Source organism: Ruditapes philippinarum, unplaced genomic scaffold, assembly GCF_026571515.1.
Source record: "Ruditapes philippinarum isolate M1 unplaced genomic scaffold, ASM2657151v2 ctg1301_1_1_1_1, whole genome shotgun sequence".
In the NCBI taxonomy this organism is placed as follows: Eukaryota; Metazoa; Mollusca; class Bivalvia; order Venerida; family Veneridae; genus Ruditapes; species Ruditapes philippinarum.
The window spans coordinates 268,177-289,244 of record NW_026852304.1 but is presented as its reverse complement, the minus strand read 5'-3'; the positions used below and the strand labels follow the sequence as shown (position 1 = coordinate 289,244).

General features: G+C 31.8%; 2 protein-coding genes across 6 annotated transcripts in view; one reads left to right on the top strand and one right to left on the bottom strand.

Moving 5' to 3' along the window:
• Positions 1-1,258: 1,258 nt before the first annotated feature.
• Positions 1,259-9,109, bottom strand: LOC132755861 (DNA replication factor Cdt1-like). Its single transcript, XM_060746798.1, has 9 exons — positions 8,447-9,109; positions 7,706-7,897; positions 7,387-7,409; positions 5,563-5,766; positions 5,011-5,156; positions 4,271-4,371; positions 3,441-3,632; positions 2,759-3,098; positions 1,259-2,069 (listed from the first exon to the last, which is right to left on the bottom strand). Exons 1-9 carry the CDS (start codon positions 9,050-9,052, stop codon positions 1,912-1,914), a joined length of 1,962 nt encoding a protein of 653 aa, XP_060602781.1. The 5' UTR covers positions 9,053-9,109; the 3' UTR covers positions 1,259-1,911.
• Positions 9,110-9,167: 58 nt separating this feature from the next.
• LOC132755918 (RAB11-binding protein RELCH homolog) overlaps positions 9,168-21,068 on the top strand; it is a 100,774-nt gene continuing 88,873 nt past the window's right edge. For 2 of the 5 annotated variants that reach the window (XM_060746875.1, XM_060746860.1), the window contains exons 1-13: positions 9,169-9,488; positions 10,337-10,426; positions 10,807-10,878; positions 11,409-11,584; positions 12,166-12,375; positions 12,959-13,038; positions 13,597-14,332; positions 14,873-14,971; positions 15,655-15,767; positions 16,811-16,901; positions 17,980-18,051; positions 18,735-18,875; positions 19,467-19,631. In XM_060746875.1, the coding sequence (XP_060602858.1) occupies positions 9,203-9,488; positions 10,337-10,426; positions 10,807-10,878; positions 11,409-11,584; positions 12,166-12,375; positions 12,959-13,038; positions 13,597-14,332; positions 14,873-14,971; positions 15,655-15,767; positions 16,811-16,901; positions 17,980-18,051; positions 18,735-18,875; positions 19,467-19,631 (2,331 nt within the window). In that variant the 5' untranslated portion in view covers positions 9,169-9,202. Of the gene's footprint in view, positions 9,489-10,336; positions 10,427-10,806; positions 10,879-11,408; positions 11,585-12,165; positions 12,376-12,958; positions 13,039-13,596; positions 14,333-14,872; positions 14,972-15,654; positions 15,768-16,810; positions 16,902-17,979; positions 18,052-18,734; positions 18,876-19,466; positions 19,632-21,068 lie in introns of all 5 variants that reach the window. The other 3 variants (XM_060746888.1, XM_060746867.1, XM_060746883.1) reach the window with 3 other exon arrangements.

Sequence of the window (21,068 nt, the reverse complement as noted above, 5' to 3'; positions counted from 1 at the left end):
TGTTTAAACGCTTTTCCCACAAAATTGGAGAAAATATGTATTTCAAACGACTTGCCAATCCAAAGAACACATATTTCAATGTATCACTGATTCTGTTTGAATGTCCCTAACTCGCAGGTAACAAAAAAATATCGGTTCGTGAAATTTTACTTTTTTTTGTGACATTCGGCCGTACCTCAGTGGAGTACCTTTAACAATTAAGCTATATCAAAATCTACTGTATATGATATCTCTAATTTATTGCAAGCATATAGTTTTCTAAACGAACATAATAGGATAAAACTGGTCTTTTGTAAATTTTATTTCCATGTACTGGGAGAAAAAGTTTACAATATTAAAGGCATCATGATTATTATTACAACTCAATGCTGTTAATTTAACCCTTACTAACATAATGGTTCCTAACACAGGGATATACCTATGCATTCCTCATCAATAAAACAGTTTATAATTGTTAAAATAGTATGATCTAAAAATTTTACATGCTTTTAATTTATGTTATAAACTATAATATTATAGCAACCTGATCAGTTAGGTTCAGCAATTTTTCAATGATTTCAACATAACAATTGACAATCATGAGGGAGGTTTTTCATCAAACAATTTACTTGTTTTTTGTTATTGGTTGTTTTACTGAAAAAACCTATTAACCATTAAAATTAAAAGATATATTATGCTCAAATTTGATATTTGAAAATAAATGATAATAAATATACAGTTCCTTCTTAACTGTCAGATAAACATCTTTTTAGGAAAGACAGAATATAATTAAATTTTAAAACTCTACACACTTTAATTAGGTAAATACCATATGCAGTTTCTTTTTCTTTATAAAAAATACTGGACCAGTAGGGAATGCGCCTTCCTAGACATAGTTTGTGAATTCTATAATCTAAATTAGACATATTCAGTAAGAATTTCAGATTTCAATAAATTTCTGCAATTAAAGAACTTTACTCGAAGATGAACATAGAACATTATTACATATTATTCTGTATGAACTGTTCTAGATTACAAAATAATCGTAGAACATCAACTTTTTCTAAAAGTTAATATAAAAACCAGCTTTTCTATTAATTCATGTATTTGAATATATGTAAAAACATCACCAGAACTCTATATGATTTTGTTGAATGGAGTTTTTAAATTATATTCACATCATAAACATACACTGAAGATGAAACTCTTGAAAAAAACAATCTTTAAATTAATTTCACACCTTTCATGATAAAATTCCTCTTTTTTTAAAACAAACATTCATTATAAGTTACCTTCACTTCATCAAGGGCTGTCATTGATGGGAAAATTTTGTTAAATATGGACGATATATCAACTGACAGTAGCTACAATGAAAAACATTTAAATATGTGTTATAAATTGAGATCATGGTGTTATGCATGCTGTGTTAGACATTACAAACACAACAAACTAACTTAACTTGTATAGATATTTTTCAAACAGTGTAATGATACAATATTGGATGATGAATATTGATGATATATTGATATTGCGATATTCAATGACAAGAGCACATCATGTGCCTAAAACTTACCTAGAAATTGTTCATATCCCATCTAAAAGATGTGTAAAATAATAGTTAAATATTAAAAATAAAGGTGCTTTTACAATATAAACAAAGTGTTAAAAATACAAGAAAATGTTAAAATAAACATAGCAGCTATAACATGTAACTAACAGTATCATGATATGTGAACACATTGTTATAAACTGAACACATCAGAGCACCTTTAAGTGTTTGTTTTCTCCTCAACTGTCAGATTTTTTTTCAGGTTCTATAAATATTTCATTCAAAACCACATGGTCATATTTTTCAAGCAATATGAATCTTCGTTTCCATTCATTCACGTTTCATTCTTGGACAAACACACACCAGAAAGTAAAACTGACGTCTCATTTCTTTCCTTTTACAATATTGTTGACTTTTTCTGTGAGCTGTTGAAGGTCGATATTTTTGTCTATTTTTAGATATTTTCCTTTCTTTATCTGTATACTAGAGATCCATTCTGGGGCAACCTCTATACACATGTTAATATGAGGTTCAATATCTCCTGAAAATAAAATATACAAGAATTTTTAATGTCCATCTTGACCTACACTTTAAGATTGCTAGGCATAAATCTGTAATAATCCGCAGAATTATCCTTTTTCTAAATGTGTCTATTGTTTATTTGAGGATTTTATCAAATAAATGATGGTAATAAAACACTTTTAAATAATGAACACTTTCCATGTAGCTTTTAATTTGCTTGAGAAACTTGTTTAAGCAAGCCAGACTATACAAGCCTCTGTTTTGTTCGTAGCATGAACAGGGTATGGATAAAACCATGAACCTTCCATAAAATGGATCACCTGCTTTTGAATACTAATCAGAATAAAAGGAATTTGTAAGAACTAGAAAATAAAAAGCAATTAATCTTCAAGTCAGCATTCAAAAGAAAGCACTATAAAGGCCCATTGAAATACCCATTGACTGCACTATTATCAAGGCACACAAATTTTTGGTAACTACACATATTAAAACAGCACATCCCTGATTAATACCTGTTTAAACATTTTTTACAGGAAAAAAAAATGTGTAAGGCTGGCGATAGCCTCATCGGGTACACAAGTCCGTGGAAACAGTAGTTTCCGAGGGGCTCAAGGTTTTCATGTCCTTTGGTCAGACTGCACATTTTTTCCTCGTCCTTTGAAACCTGGACAAAATAACCCTTAAACATTGTTATCAATCGTTACAAACCTTGTGCAATGCTTGTCTTGTAACTGTCTAATACCCTTTGTATAACCGATTCTATAGGTAAAGCTGGTTTCTTCTCCGTAAGAAAGTGTGAACGTATGATCCTCATCACATCTGGTAAACGTTTCAGCATCACAATACGCTTCTCCTCCTTAGGATTCCTGGTCAGAGCTGCGGCCGTGTTGGCAGCCTCCTTAGCTCGAATCTTTTCAAGCAAAGAAAGCGGGACACCTTTCATATTAGATAATGGCTTGGGTTCAGGAGCTTTCTTCGGGGTCGAGACTGGTTCATGGGTGGATGATTTCTCTGATTCCAGCATAGTGGCCCTTAGTGCTGCCTCAACCTTTAACAAAAATATTACCAAATAATGACTAAAAATCCACATCAGATAGATTCTTTTTCAGATGACTTAAAAATCAATACATGTATCATAAATTGAGAGGACCTGCAAAGTATTTTCCTCCATTTGTTTTATTCAAAGGAAAATAAAAATTCTATATAAAGTTACTTTTTTTTATCTGACAGCTATAAGTGCAAACAGAATACCTGCAATACTCAACGTGTATTACAATTTAATGCTATCAAATATACAAGTAAATAAATACCTTTCAACATGTACCAGTAACTGGAGGTCTTAAATGTAGATTTAAAAACTTGTTCTTACACAACTTTCAAGTAATCATACCTTGGGTGAAAGATTTCTTGTAGTTGTACTCTGTAGGACATCTTTGGCAGTTTGATAAGTCTGTACATCTGGGGGCTGAGGTAGGGGACTTTCTAAAATATCTGGGACTTCATCAAGAGGAAACTTTGGATGCCATCTTGTTATTTTGTCATCAGGTATTGTTAAAGGTCTACTTAGCTTAGATAAAAATTCCTGTGCAAAAAAATTAAAATTCTTTTAAATAACAACAACAATCGGTGTGGAATCTAGAACTTCAAAATTATTGGGGATTGTCTTTATTAAAATGCGTGATCACAAATATATGCGCAAATCGCGCAACCTAGATGCAACATTGAACAAGGAAAACCTATCAACAACAAAAACAAAACTATCATTACAAATAAGCATAATTATATTAAACTGGCTCACAAAATAGACTTTTACCACTTGTAATATTTCAATTAAATAATTCAAAGATAAAGTTTTATAAAATCAAATATAACAGGTCCATACTTCTGTGAAAATCCATATGAGAGTAAGTGTCACCAATGCCAATGTCTAGGTTTGAAAATAACTTTCCCATCCTTCGAATAGTCAAGCTAAAAATTGGCTATATATAATGAAATAGGGAAACAAGATGATGGCCTTAACATGCTTTAGTGGCAAGTTTTATCTACATGTGAGCCTTGGAAGCAGTTGCTCACAGTTTTTTTTCTTTCTCCAAAGTCTACATCATGTTTACCATTTGTGTATATCATTATATTAGTATTATCTCTTATCATTAAAGTTGTGTTTTTTTTCCTCAAGAAAACGATGGTTTTCAAATGATTAATCATTGTTTCATAACTCACCTTGTGGTGCTGTTTCACAACCTGTACCAAATTGTTATGGAAAACATTTCTCCTTGCCAGAAGATGGGATGCCTTGAATGTTTGACGGGAGTTCTTGCAATCTGTAAGGACATGGAAATTTTGGCTAGATATTGTACAGAAAATATTACAGGCTGGTACTTAACCTGTAACCCTCTTAATTTCTTTAATGGACATTTCCAGCTTTTGTTTTTGGAACTATCTATTATCAATTACAAGGTTATCAAGTTGAAAAGTTGGTTAGCCAACAGTATAATTATAGAGTATCTAATTGTTGACATTTTATAAAATATAGGCTTCCAAATAAATTACAATTTGAAATAACATAATGCTTAGAAGAACACTTTTGAATACATAAAATCTTTCGACTTCTGTTATGTCCCTAAAATGTCTAATTATTTCAAGTTGTGACCTAATACCTAATATTTCAAAAAAAGGAAGTTTTCCACAAAAAAGTAAAGTATTTTTTCATTTTACAAAACAAGGTTCAAAGAATCAATGTCTTGAAACATTCCGTTTTTCCAATTTTGACCAAATTTAAAATATTGAAATATAATCTCATACTAGTTAGTGTACTCTTCTAGCTTACACTAAGATTATCATATAACATTCAACTTAGTAAACTGTAAGGTTTGGTCAAAGTTGAAGGACGTTCAGGCTTACCAGATGTTCTAGTGGTATTAAACTAGCATTTTCTTTACTATAATTATGTAAAAACTTACCTGGGTCATCCAGCCTTGCAGCCACTGTAAGCTGGTACCCAGACTGTTTAAAACCCTGCAAGTTTTGTATACCTTTCTCCTGTCTCAGCTCATAAGCTTCAGGGTATACTGTTTTGATCTTGCTTACATGCTCTTTTTCAAAGTTTCTGAAATTTAAGTTCATTTTTAGTGTGATATTATTTCATTTAAAAGTAACGAAAAAAATGCTACATAATGATAGCTCCTTGAATAACAATTTTAAGTTAATGTGAAGCTGAAAATTAATGTTTGAGAACAAAGTAAATGCATGTGAAATGGGAACAAGTTGAAGTTAAACAATGAAAAATTAGTTTTTCTAAAGATTTTATGCAATAATAAAAGTTATTAGATTCTTTTTTTAAAATATAGGTGTGAATTGCGATCCAGTGATCTTAGGACTAGTGAATACCCCATATGTATTGTCAAGGTCTGAAGTGCAAGTTTATTGTTACAGCTCTAATATAATAAGTTGAAGAACTACATTTTTTCACAAAATACAATAAGGAAAACAGAAATGTGTAAAAAATTAATAACCTTTTAGTCAGTTGTTGAACAGCATGTTTCAGTTTTGAGAAAGTACAATTTTCATTCCTGTTGTGTAACATACTGATAACTTGATCCATGCCTCGGAAATGTTCAGCTAGAAGGCGATACTTGTAGGGTAAGCTTAGAGTCGGAGGTGCCTCGGTGGCAAGATGATGAAATCTCTCATACGCTGGAACTTTAGGCTTAGTCTCACTGAATAGAAGAACATATCCAATGTTGTGGTATGCTACTCAAAAAATGCAAGACGATAATTAGAAGTAAATCAATAATAAATGTTTCTGGTTGTAATCTTATTTTTTAATATTAAATTTTTTCATGTAAACAGAATGTGTACTTCCAATATACGTACAGTGAGGTTGCAGACATTTACACGTTTAAAGCTAGTTTTGATCGTCTGGATAAGAACGCAAGTCAATATAAAACCCATTTTATTAAAGGGACTCCACTGAGGTTTTTTTGACATGATGGGAATGAAAATATTTTTTCCAGATAAATGTACCATTTAATGTAAATTAGTAACCACTAATCTTTGTGCACAATTCCACATCATCTCGCACTTCGTTTTTCCAGAATAATTTTCAAATTGTTCCAAAAAATTGATCCAAAATGAAAAGCATGTAAATGCTTTTCACTTCAAATTGGGGCAGAGGAAAAGATAAACATACTTTTTCAATTTTATTTTTAAGTATATTTCTTAACTATCTTTTGCATCTTATCTTTTTAAAAGTGCCCCCGCTCATTTAAATGTTAAGAAATTTAATGTTATTTTTTAGGGTTTTTAAGACCCATGGACGCCTTTTAACAAATGTAGCCATTCCTAATTTTTTGAAATTTATAAAATGCATTCTTTTATTAGATTATTTTCAGAATTTCAAGATTACACAATTTACAAACTGAATTACCTTTCCCTCCTTGAACTTTAATCCCTAATTTTAAAATCGAACGATTTCTTCAAGTTTCGGTTAATTGGCGGTATTTTCCCTCTCTAGTTTCCTTCATCTAGCAAAGACGAGCCTTTTTAAGTCGTTCAAGATAACTTTGGAAGGGTTGGTCTTCATTCTCTTGGGTAATATTTTCAATTGAAACAGCAAAGGGTATTGTTATTTTGTAACAGATAATAAATTTAGTGTTGCATCTAGAATTTCAAAATTATGGGGGATTGTCCCTCACTCAACTGAAAAATGTGGGGGACATACATTTTTTCTTACAATATGACATACCGAAAAGAATTCATGTATTCTACATTTAGACATTTTTGACAGCTATTGTCCGCTCAACAACGGAAATAGAAAAAAATAAAATATTGACGAATACTACAATACACAAGCGAGATGACCCAGTCCGCTGCTAAACGCCTTTTAGTATATTTCTGTTTGATCATTGACCAGCAACAGCAAAGATTAGCCAATCCTTATTAATAAAGCGATTGGTATGTTTTCATTTAAAAATTTAGAATAATGTTCTTATCATTACAGAAACGGTCAAACCTTGATGTATTCAAAATAATTTTTTTCTTTATCATAAAATCTGATAATAATATGGAATTATTCAACAGTTCTACTAGGAGAGTAATAAAACAAATATAATATTTTATTACACAGACATGTATAAATGTATTTCATATTTCATTATTGATTTGACAGAAAACAAAATTACAAACCTTATTAAGGAAACCCGCAAAATTCAAATTTGTTACAGGTTCACAAAATTTTAACCAAGACCCAAAAGGCTGATCTTAACCAGAAAAAAAATAATTTTCATTTCCTATTAAAAATATGAAACTCTTTATGATAGACACTTCTGGTACCTAACAAGCTAGGAGGTGTAATGAACAACTTTAAATCAAAATCAAAATGTCATAAAAATATTTTTATTAACTTGATTTTGCATCTATATCAAATTTTGTCTGACCTAAAGAGTCCCCAACAGGGGCGTTTGTCTAAAATGAAAGAGAGATAAAGTTGTTCAACAATGGTAAAACCCTCAAGGGCAAAAGTATCTGTAATAAAACTTTGAAAGTATTCCCTACAGATTTATCATTTTAAATCTTTAAATGAATGCATGTTTATTGTTATATATACTAAAATGCCTGAGGCTATTCATGTAATCACGATGCTGTAATGATTTATACCTGTGCCTTTTTTTCTTTCAAATTTTTGCATTTGTTGAGAGCAGCAGCAACAGTTGAAGATATCTGAACAGTTTTCTTGGTTTCTACTGGTTCAGCTGATGTAATGTTGGATACAGGAGGCATTTCAATTTTCATCTCTGGACCTTCAGAGTCTGTCTCAGGCCTGGAATCAGCATCAGTCTTTTCACTTTCCTGAAGTTTGGAAAAAAGCATAGATATATAATATGTAGTTTAAGTAACAGGACATTAACTTATATAAACAAAAGCAAGTGTTGCTCTTATTGTTAACATTCCAAGGTTCAGAAATTTTTTTATTGTATAGCTTAAAGGTGCAGCACCATTCAGAATAGTCAACTCAGAGTTTAAACTGTTTGAATTTGCTGGAAAACACACTTATATTCTTAATTCTTGAAAGTCTATTGCCAACACAGTAAAGGTCATGGCGACTTTCCAGATTTAATAGTGGAAGAAGACCTTGGGTGCCTTCTGTGTATTATTTCAGGCAGGAGTAGAACCACCAACATTCTGTAAGCTGGCTGGATAGCTTCCTCACATGAAAGAATCTGAAGTGTTGGGTGCAGTCTGGATTTGAACCAGAAAGGTAAAGGGCATGTGTTTTGATTCAAAACTTTTGAATCCCAAACAACCTAAACAACTTAACCACTGACGCCCCTTTAAAACAAATGAAATAGCTTAAAAATAATTTAATTAATAATCTTTAAATCATTAACTTAGTTATACCTTTGTTTGTTTTAGCTGTAGCTTTTTACGAGCTTTGGTTTCTGTCTTCTTAGGCTCATTGTTTATCGTCCTCTTTTCTGGTGTTGCCTCATCGTTTTTCTCTGCCTCTTTCTGACAAGTCTTCCCATTTCTTGCTCTCTTTCGTGTGAGTTTAACTATTTCTGCTTTAACAGGTGTAGAATTTCCGCCATCATGGTCATCCCATGAAGAAGTTACTGATTCTGCAATAGTTGTCTCCCCTTTCACCTCTGGCTCTGCAGATTGTGGCTCTATAAAAGACTGCGAGATCAACTTCTGCTTTGGATCAACTTTAGTCTTACGTGTCCTTGTTGATTTCTTTGCTGTTGAAGATAAAATCTGAACAGTTTTCGCTTTCCTAGACGCTCGTGTTTGCAACGGAGAGAAAACAGTGTTTTCTTTCCTTGCAGCTTCTGGCTCCACATCATTACCTTGTGTCAAATTTCTGTAAGGATTTGCATTAGTTCTATCTAATGAAGAAATATCAACCTCTGTGCTTGTTATTTCAACTTTTCTCCTTTTCGATGGCTGAAGCGCTGGATTTCTTTTTCTTGTTGAGAAAAAATCTGTCACTTTACCTTGAGCCATTGTTACGTTTTTGTTGACACTTTTTCCGCGCCGAAAATCACGTGATTAAATTGTAGACTGGTTAAATATCACAATCTTGAGAGAATAATAATCAGCTGTTTTAATCTAAAACCAGTCAAAACACGGAAGTATTGATCACGTGACTAAAAGATGGCGGACGACACAAACACGAATCCTTTCCTGAGTGACGAAGACGATTTTCTTGAAAATGTGCCTGAAAATGACAATAAATTGAAGGTTAATGCAAATGAGTCGCAAGAAGTAACTTGGGACTCTATTGCCTCAAAGCTTCTCAAAGAGAAGTTAACGTTAACAGCATTAGAACTCCATACTGAATTAGTTGAGGCTGGAAGGGAGCTACCCAGATTGAGAGATTTCTTCTCAAACCCAGGAAATTTTGAAAGGTCTAAGGAAGATTCTCCTCCGTCAACATTACGTATGTATAGCATTTATCCTTTGCTTTCTCTTGTGTTGCTAATTTTATTTTGAACAGAACTCTATGTCAAATTCAGGGTTATGACAGCAGAAGTGCATTTCTGTCTTTAACAGGCTTTTGAAAAAACCCGATAGGGCTTAAAACATAATATGAAATATAAATATGAAAAGTCTATAAACGGGAAGTCGGTTAAAAAAAAATCATTCATTTTTCCGTTTTAAAGGTGTCCTTCTGTAATTCATTCACCGCTTCTGTTCTCACTCAGAATTCTCGACAATTATTATTAATCTGAAAAGTTTCGATTGCCCGTCATCCGAATACCCCACCTATTATCATTGAGTTACATTGAAAAAGGCGTGCCCGACTAGAACTGACACTGAAAATTTCATTGATAGGTATAGAATTTTATAAATTCTTTAATTGTATTTTATTTAATTTTCTTTTAAATATACATGTGTAGTCTATAGCCAGGCAAGCCAAAGCCCGGACCCGCTTCGCGGTCCCAACCGTTGACTTCCCCAATAAAATGTATGTTTAACAGTTTACAATTTGTTGAGGTTTAGAACTGTTAAAAAAACTTAAATATTTAGTTGTTCACTATTTAGTGGTGAAAATATGTCAGTGGCTGTATAGTTAAGTTGGTAGAGCTTGGGATTGGTATTGCGATGGTTTTGGGTTTGAGTCCCCGTCAGACTACAAGTTTTTCCCACCCTCTGACATTTTGCACCTAATGTTATCCTTAACACAGGTTTTACTGTAAAGCACATTTATGTATATATTATATTTAATATACTAAGTTCTTTTGTTTGGTTAAAGGATGTTAATTGATAAGTGGTTTTCTTTTCCAGCAAGGACATCTAGCATACAAACTTTTGATTCATTGGATTTTGCAAGGTATTCAGATGATGGAGAAAGACAAGTTGATGAAAGAGTTGCAGGTTGGAGAATGCTTTGAATATGTTTTAATTTTAAAATTAGAAATTATCAAACAGTTTGAAATGAAATATACAAAATATTTTCTTGAATTGAAATAACTTGTATTAAGGATGCAGGTTATTATTTGTTATAATTAATATAGACAATGATAATTATCCTCTATTATAGACAAAAAACATTTAAGAATATAAAGATATTATGTTGGTTTATTTTGTTGTAATATTTATACAATTTGTGAATTAAAATTTAAATTGTATAGGTTGGGTTTCAGAGTAAATAAAAAAATTAACATTGAATTTACCCACATAAATGCTCTATTCAAAGTTCAGCATAGTTCATTTTAGATGTTTTCTGAGACCATGTCAATTTTTTTTCTTTTCAGTTCTTGAGTTTGAGCTTAGGAAAGCCCAGGACACAATAAAGTCTCTGAGAGCAAGTCTTACAAAAGAAACAGGTATACATGGCATCAGAGTATCTTATAATCTTATCGTTTTCATTAATATGTACTGCTGATACATACATCAAAATTAAGTTTAAAGCATTATTAATAGATAAAGTCATTAAATTAATTTATATTGAATATAATTCAAATTTAAAGTCCATAATTCTATATCTGATGAAATGTTTTATAAGAATTTAAAAGCAGTAAAATTAAGTTGTTTTCATAACCATTTGGTCATAACTTAAAAGATTTATAAAATCAAGTATCTCTGTTATTTAATATATATATTTAATTCTGTATATAAACAGTCTATATTGTTCTGGAACAAAACATTATGTGGTTTGGCGATGATACCTAACCATACATGCCTATCTTGCTTTCAGTGAAATATATTGATACATTTCTTTCATTCATAGTATTCTGTAATCATTTTAATCACAATCGGAAAATTAATTTTACAACCCTAATGCAGCAAATATATAGCTTTATACACTTAAATGCTTTAATGTGAACTGATAATAACAGTAAGATTTTTTTTGCAGAGAATGAGCACGTTGCCCAAGAGACTATGAAAGAAGAAGGAAGGGAAGGTCTTTTCACTGATGATACTATACGACCAATGGAGAAAAAAGCTATTAATTTTGTTGTGAACGAATATCTTCTACAAATCAACAACAAAATTACTGCTGTAACCTTCTCTGAAGAAAATGAGGATCAAGTAAATATATTGTTTTGTATATAATTACATGCTAACTGTAACCAAAACAAATAGTTACAGGTGTTTCCTTCTATCACAATTACATGTATTTACTGTTTCTCATAACACCTTCATTTATTGACCAAAAGCTTGAATTTTGTTGTGTTGGTGATTTCCATAAACCTGAACATTTAAGCAAGGAGACATTTGGAGCAACTGTTTGGTAACTGAAATATTAAACAATTCATAATCATATTCTGCTACATCCTTTAAATATATTTTTTAATTTTTGCTAAAGAGCAAAAGCTGCATGAAATGCAAGTTAGACTCAGGAAGACAGTTTGAGTGACGTGTTTGACACAATGTGAAGTGCATGTGCCTACAAAAAAAATTGCTATATCAAAATTTGTTGCAGCATTTGGTATATTATTGTATATGCTCTCTCCAAATGAAATTTTCATTCATAATCTTTGTTGCATATGGAAAGCAGGATCATTTGAAGTGTAAGGAACAAGTCATAAGCAAAGTTGTGTCACCAAATATTTGTAATTGGTATTAAATTAAACATGGTGAGTATAAACCCCTTGGATTATGAATTTCAGAATTTTGAGGACTGGGATGATGTAGGTCTTAATGTGCCACAACCGCCACCTTTACTTCACCTGTACAGAGACTATAACAACCATGTGATGCCAGATAAAGATGTCTCACATGTTGAATGTCAGACAGAGGCTGATGATAACACTGCAGAAACATTACAAGAATCAGTCAAACAACTTGAAGAAGAGCTTGCAACTGTGAAGAAACATTTGGTAGGTTTGATCCTTACATGAGTTGATACAAAAGCTTTTAACTTTTTGTTTAAGAAAGTCAAGCGATGTAGTTGAAAAGGAATTGGTTAAATTTGTATATTATGAATTTTGAGTTCATCCAAAAGCTTTTCAACTTCTTTTTAGAAAGTCAAATCATCTATTTAAAATAGCACTGGTTGCATTCTTTTATTATTTATTTATTTATTTAAATGCAATGATTTGCAGCAAATTTGTACATAGGTAAAACCAATGTCTCAATTGTACAAGTTTATGTTCAATGAAAGTAAATGAAAATGTGCAATATTGATGTTATTTTGAGTTGTCATCATTGTTGTCATCATTGTTGTCATCATTCAAACATTTTAAAAGTTATCAACATGAACCTTGGAATACAAGAGAATCATGACAATATGCAGGTGTTAGACAAGGGCATAATTTTGAAAGCTATATTTTTGCAGTTATGCCCCTTTTTAACTTAGAATTTTTGTCAAAATTGGTTATTGATAGTCATTGTACTTAACAGATGAGCATTTACACCGCATGAGGTGCTCTTATAATGTTAAAAGATACATACTATTTGCAGGGAGAGAAAATTACAGATTTGGAAGGGAGATTATTGTATAAAGATAAAGAAATAATACGACAAAGAGGTGTAGCAGAAGGGTGAGATTTTTTGTTTGTCATTTAAATATTTTACACTATTTAAGATGTATGAGGCAAGATTGGTATAATTTGTGTTTTTACATTTGAAAGGCGTCCCTGGCCCATTGGTTAGGGTGTTGCCTTCAAAACCCTCATCGCTGTGGGTTTGTAAAGACTCGATCAAACAGAGTCTGCAATTCTTATGTAATTTTGTTGCGATTAATGCTTCCGAGGGATCACTTTGTTTCCAGATTATTAAAATCCAGGCTGAGGACTTTTGATTATTTCATGTGAGGAAGCTGGTTACACAGAACATTCGTGGTTCTACCCAGGTGCCTGAAAAAATGCACGGGGTGCACCTTATGTCTCCTTCCATAAGTAAAGCTGGAAAGCTCCTCCATAAAAAAAAAAGAAAAGAAAAACAAGGAAAAAAAAACAACACCAAAAAACACACATAAAAACATTTGACTGATTTTACTACATTATATTTATGAAAACAACAAGGTACAACTAGAATTATCCTTATTGTTTTCATAGACAGTTATTTGACAATTGTAACATTATAACTTTATGTTTTAGGTCAGAATCAGATCCCCCAAGTCCTTTACAGGAGCAGTCTATATTTGATGACATTCCACCTGGAAGTTACTCCCCTGATAACCAGTCTGATCTGAGTGAGGAAGAAGATCTGCAACATTGTGACTGTGATCACAGTTTAAATGAAAAGTGCCCAGTCTGTGTCAGGGTGCAATCTCCTGAGGTATACAGACTGGATTTTACTGATGAGGGGGACCAGTCTGCAGATCAGGAAGTATTAGACCAGGTTAATGATGAGAATGAAACAGGAAATTCTGAAAATGTAACTAAAAAGGTTGTGAATGATACAGAAAAACCACCTATAAGTGATAAAAGTGATAAAACAGTGGTTAATCCTGATAATTCCATGCAGGAATCCTCTAACAAAATTGAAACTGAAAATTCTGGTTTAGTTGCAAAACAGAGTAAAACAGTTGTTCAAATGTCAAAAGATCTGTCATCAGGAATAGAAAGTAAAGAAAATGCAGGAATAAAAGCCAAAAGAAAAGGGACCAAATCAAAAGATATATGGACAGATTCAAATGATACAAGCAAAAAGAGACATGACATATCAGATAATCGGACAGGAAGTAAATCTAGTAGTAATAGTAAGAAAGGAAAATCAGAGAGTCAAGGTTGTGAAACTGAAAAGTCGGGTAGAAAAATGTCAAATGCATTCAGCAAGGAATTGAAGGATGTTTGTTTTAATGTTCCTAAGGATAACAGGATTATTCTAGAGGTAACTTTATTATTCAAACAATATATAGAGGATACTTAATGAGTGTAAGTTCAATACTGACTTTATTTAACAAGTTGAATAAAATAATATTAAACGAGCCTGTGGCGAGCATAATATTATTTTATTAAACAAGTTCACTATGAAAGGCCCATTACTCTAGCATGGATTTTGACTAAACTATAGCCCTTTTTATTTGTTATGTATCATAATTGCCCATTACTCTAGCATGGATTTTGACTAAACTATAGCCGTTTTTATTTGTTTTGTATCATGTTGTTTGCTTTTCTTTCTTCTATGTTTTTTGTTCACACTGTACAATAGAATTTGTATAGGTTATAAACATTGTTAAAACATGTTTAATGCTGAATAAAATTTTCGTATTCGTATTCGTATAATTTAAAACTTTCATACAAGAAATGTTAATAAAAATGGAGAGCTTAGAAAATTGTTGGTTGTTTGACTATATGTTTAATTGTTTGTCATCCTGATTGTTTTAACTGTATGTTTGTTTTACTATATAATAAAATTTCTCTTTTCTAGGTATCACAGATTACAGACACAGACACTCAGAATGTTATTCTCATGTTGTCAAGGTGTCTGCCACATATCGTACCTAATGTACTGTTAGCAAAAAGAGAGGTACCATTTTGAAAATTCTAATCACAGTTCACTTAAATATATCCAATTTATTATATTTTTGCTTCTTGTATAGACAGCATATTGTGTAATTATAGGCAGTGAAATTGACTTGTATCCTTAAATAATACAAGATTTAGCTTGTATTTATGGGGTGTAAGTTGCCGAGTGGTTAAGGCCATTGACTTCAAAACAACTTGCTCTGAACCACTGTAGGTTCAAATTCTTCCAGGTACTTTTAATTTTTTTTATGTGAGGAAGCTTTCCAGGTTGTTTACAAAAGATCAGTTGTTCTACTCAGGCACTCACTTGTGCCTTAAATGATATACTGAGGGGCACCTGAGGTCTTCCTTCACCAGTAAAGCTGGAATGAATGAATTCAACTGTTTCAGTGTGACGTAAAACTAACAAAAATAAATTTATACTAGAATTTATATGAAATACGTGATCTACATATAATATACAGGTATATCTATTACTATGTGACAGAACTGCATGATTTACCTTGTTTATTGCATGTATTTATAAAAAGATTACACATATGAAATGATGAATTTTGTGCACTGAATTTACTTTAAGTCTTAATAGCTTTTATTTAAAACATCTTTTTGTATACGTATTTTAACCTCTTTTTGAATGTATAATTTGTAAGTACGTATTATCATCTTCAATTTTCTATTTTACAGGAGTTAATTCCCCTGATAATTTGTACAGCAATGTTACATCCTGACAGTAAAGAGAGGGACAAGTTGCTCAATATTCTCTTTAATCTGATCAAGAAACCAGATGAGGAACAAAGGTAAAGTAACCACAATAGTTTATGAGTAAAGATAACCTTGAAAAAGGATCATCTGATTTGTCTGACAATAAACTGTTACTGTAATACACCAATTAAACAGTTTCAATATAAACCAAGGAATATCAAATGAAGACCAAGAGTTATCTGTCCTTAACTGCGAGTAAAATTGACCTTGCTAATGCTACAATAGTACAAACAATGCTGTTTTTTAACTGCTAGTTTATTTCAATTTATTGTCAAATTTTCAGAATTCTTCTACCAATTAAAAGCTAGTAATTTTTAGCTTCATGTAAATATAAACTTCAACATATCTTTTGACACCAAATTAACTGTTAAACTTACCTCTAGTCAGCCAGTTAACTAGAGAGATATATGCAGCTGGTTATCTTTACTCTAAACACAACTGATAAGTAAAGCCTGACTGCTAGTTCAGAAACTGGTTATTGATGTATTGAGCGAAATTGATCCATATATACATTTTGCCATGATAATATAATCATGGCATGTGCTGTAGATGAATGATTATAAAATCATAAAGGTTGTTACATCTGATAATTAGATTTTATTAGTGAACAAAATGACCCAGTTTTTCTTTGTTAAAATGTCAAAAAATATTTCTAGCCACAAAATGTCCATAAAGTGTTTTGAGCACTTGCATATTCTAATATATAACACAGCAGTTGCATAAAGGACCTTGTCTGCATTAAATTTGGAGAAAAGTCCATTAGATAAAATTTCATTAATACCAAGATATTCAAACTGAATTGTCGACCGTGTAGAGCCTGATCAGAATGCTTAGGTGAGCAGGCACTCCTTAATACTGGTTGCAACAGTTGCATAAAAGACCTGTCCTGTATTAAATTTGGAAAAAACTAGTAGTCTATTAGAAGGAATTTCATAATAAAGATATTCAAACTGAACTTATAACCGTAAAGTGCCTGATCAGACTGCTTAGGTGAACAGGCCTGGCTTAATACTGGTGGTAAAAGCTTTGTAATTTCTGTTTCAGTATTGTAAGTTTATTTTGATGTATAAATTTTCAGGCATATGATATTGACAGGTTGTATTGCATTTGCTCATTATGTGGGACCAACAAGAGTAGAGGCTGAACTATTGCCTCAGTGCTGGGAACAGGTCAGTCATTCATCTAAATAATCTAAATAGATACATTCCCTCAACTGTTCCAAAATAATTCCTGTAATTTTTAACTGTACAATTTGAAGAATATGGAGAGCTATTGTATTCACTCAAACATCAGCATTACACTTTGATGAACTGCACAGTTCAGTCTTTTATAAGAATCAATTAAACCCAAAATTTTCAAGCAACTATGTATAAAGGTAAAACAAATTTCTCAATTGTCCAATAAAATGAACGAGTGGTATTACTATTATTTTTACTTTACTAATTGAAGAATAGGGAGAGCTCTTGTACTCACCCTTGCATTGGCCCCTGTGTCACGCTTTGGTTAATTTTTTGCGTGTAAGTTGATTCCTCTAATAGTAATGAAGGAAATGGTTTGAAACTTCACACACTTATTTGAGAGCAAAATTAGAGGTCAATATCAAAAGCTCATAACTATAACACAGGTTTTGACAGAATTATTGCCCTTTTTGAACTTTACATTATTTAGTATCTTGTTTTACTATCAAACACTTAGAATAGTCAAGCACGCTGCCCTACCAATAGCTCTTGTTAAATTAGATTGTTTAATTTGTTTCAGCTGTTTCAGTATGAATTTCAATTGCTGGCACTTACTGTTCTCAATTGTATTTTAATTTATTGAAGTGCATTTTCAAGTGTATTTTTAATACTTCCATTAATGTTACATATGGTTTACTGAAGTTAAACCTTGATTTTGAGATAAAGGGGTAATTTTAATGAAAATCATTCAAGAGCTTAGCAAGTGTTATTTTTTTTGTTATTCAGTTGTGAAGTAATATTAGGGATACAGTCAAACCTGTAAACAAATGCAACATGAAGGAGCAACAGAACATGGCCTTTATAGACAATTGGCCTTTATTTGGAGGTTATTCTATTCTGTTTAATCAATGAAGGTTTGTCGAAGGTTGGTCTTAATTTACAGAATGGTCTTTATGAGGATGTAGTCTTTAACATTGGTTTGGCTGTACATTGTAATATAAAAGTGCTTTTATTCCTCCCATGAATACAAATAAACAATTAATTCATGATTTTTCTGTGTTTATTTAAGATAAGTCACAAGTATATGGAGAGGAGATTGCTGGTAGCAGAAGCTTGTGGGGCTTTAGCTGGATATATCCCTGTAAGACATTTAATACATAAAACACAAAGATTTATATCTATATGAGAGTTTCTGGATTTGTTATCTCCCCCTTAAAACTCAAAGACAAGATCTATATCAATAATATAGCATTTCTGGATTTGTTATCTTCCCCTTTAAAACATAAAGACAAGATTTAAATCTATGATAAAGCTTCTAAATTTGATGTCTGCCTCATTCATGTACTGTAGTACAATATTGTCTGATATACACTTTCATTTTGTTCAAATATACACAAGCAGGTATTTAGTTAAATAGTATTGAGTGATTCTGTGCCAATGCTACCATGATATTATTATAACAACAGACAACTTCTCCTCAACTTTAAATGGTATTTGAATCAGTGTATAAAGACGTATGATCTTGTATAGATTTGTTTTTACTATATTTTCACTGTAATAAATATTTAGCATTCAAGGTCCAACATCTCTAGATAAAATGCAAAATCATCATTATTTGTGGGGCAGATATTTACTAGGCTATTTCAATCCACGAATTAATGGCCAAACAAAATTTTATTTCATCTGCTGTAAATTAATACTTTTTCTTGCAAAAATTGACAATCCTTCAATTTAAGAACCCACAAAAATTTTCTTTATGACAAAACCACGAAATTTCATGCTGATGTAGCTCCGGTATAAGACATTCATTTTTCATGATTTCAGAGTGAATTACGTAGCTCTCTGGTACTGTCCATGCTACAACAGATGTTACAAGATGACAAGGAGGCGGATGTTAGAGAAGCCGTAGTCCGTAGTCTCGGACTTATCATTGGGTTTATATATGACAAGGACAAATATCCACAGGTATTATTTTTTTGTATGCCTGCTTGACATTGTCATTCAGTACACTGATAATCAGAATTAATTTTTTTGTCAGTGATTTATTAAATGCAAAGTATTTAATTAGTACATGCAATATATATTTTCAACATAGTTATCAATCTCATTATAATCATATCATAATTGACCCTCCACTGACCTTCTCTAGGTAGGAACATAGCCAGATCTTCGAAGTGAAGAGTAACAAAGCAAAATCAATGAAGCAATGAATTGATTTTAATGAGATTGCGTATGCCGGGTACTGTTGTCCCAGTACTATCGTTTTCTTTTTTAGCAAGTAAAATGATTTGAACAACTAAATTCAGTCAGGTGTTTTTTTTTACAAATTTAAGAACATTATTTACTGTAACTCAGTAGTAAAACATATGCATTTTATAATTTTATCTTTTTATAAGATCATCACATTTTAACTCTTATGTTACAACTGGGATATATAAATATTTAGATATGACATTATATATGTATAGTAAAAATGTCATTTAAGTATGGAAGTAATGAAACACTTTGAACGTTTCAGCTTTAAACTGGTTGATATGATAACACATATATTTTCAGGGGTCAGAGTTGTTGAAAATGGCTCTTAAAGATTCTGCTGAGAAAGTTGTAACTTCGGCAATGCAGATTTTTCTACCGTCTTTCGCAATGTGGGCTTACGAGCTGGGAAAACTGGAACATAGTTTGTTACATGGGATACTGCGGGACCTGGAAGAACTAGTTAAGGCAATTCCGTTATATATGCTAACACCCAACCCTGAGCTTTCTAACCTGATACTGAAAAACTGGCTTCATTGTCATTTTCGTTAAATGTTGAATTCAACAGAGAAAAGTTGATTTTCAAATGGTTCTCACGCATACATTAGTAGAAAAAATACCCAATGCATCATAAAGGGTATACAGCATGTATATCCATCACTATCATAAACAGTTTTATCTCATTACTAAAATATTTGATGTAATGAATTATTTTATCTTTGAGCAGTATTAAGAATGAAAAACCTGTTGAAGCAAAAGGAAATTATATAAAATTACAAAAAGATTAATAGAAGTAAGTTTTTCATATCATTTTTGCTGCATTTATTATGTGGTATAAATTTTGCTATTAGTTTCACCTTTTATAACCATTGTTTAGTAATACATATATAACTCATATTAACATATACATATAAGTGATATTATCAGCATTGTTGTATGGTTTCATATGTAATGTAGTTGACACCCTTACCTACTTTCACTAGTAATTTATATACCTTTTAAGGTAAGCTAGTGCAAATGAAATGATGTATATTTTTCAGTCTATGTTTTGTAAGGTAATATATTACATGATGATTTTGTTGTAGCACTACATTTTAAGCTCCACATTTGAAGAAAAAATTGGGAAGCTATTGTCATGACCCATTTTACAACATCTGCATTGGATAATCTTATTTAGTCATTAACTTCATTAACATTAATGATAACAATGCTATTTCGCTGAAACTTAATAATTATGTGGTCTCATCTTGATGATGTATACCTGTCACACCTATTTTCAGGTCAGTCAAAGGTCAATGTCACTGTTTTCAGGTCTGTCAAAGATCAAGGTCACTGGGACTTGTAATAATAAAACATAAAACTGACCTTTAAATCAAAGTGCATTGACCTCAAAACTAGATGCTACTTAACTAGTTCTACCCAACATACACATTCTAGTTTGAAAGGTCAAGGGTACAATGACATTAGTTAACTGTTTTGATCAAGGTTTTGTTCATTTACTTCATTTATGTCATTAAAACTGGATTTATGGATGCATCTTGGAGAATTCTGCCTGCCATGACCATTTTCGGGTGTCCTGTCCATGGCAGAGTGGTTAAGTTTGTTGACTTCAAACCACTTGCCTCTCACTGCAGTGTCTTTGGATACTTTCATATAAGGAATATCCGTGGTTCTAAGATGCCTGTTTGTGCCTGAAATAATGTGCTATATGACTTATACTGTGTTGGTGCAACATAAAACCAAACAACCCCCCCCCATACCCCACCCCCACTTCTCATCAATGATAGAAGTGCAATCTTTTGTTCAAATGTACTGAGAAAAGTGAAATGTGCTGCTCCATGGACAGCTCTTGTTTCAGTATTATTGTAAGATAAAGGTGATTTGGAAAAATTTTCTTGATACAAA

Excerpts from the sequence above, each read along its gene's own strand:
- LOC132755861 (XM_060746798.1), bottom strand. The coding sequence starts at position 9,052 with ATGGCTCAAGGTAAAGTGACAGATTTTTTCTCAACAAGAAAAAGAAAT. Across the intron at positions 5,157-5,562 it reads GTTCAACAACTGACTAAAAG|AAACTTTGAAAAAGAGCATG; the intron begins GTTATTAATTTT and ends CTTAAATTTCAG. Across the intron at positions 3,633-4,270 it reads TTGTGAAACAGCACCACAAG|GAATTTTTATCTAAGCTAAG; the intron begins GTGAGTTATGAA and ends TTTTTTGCACAG.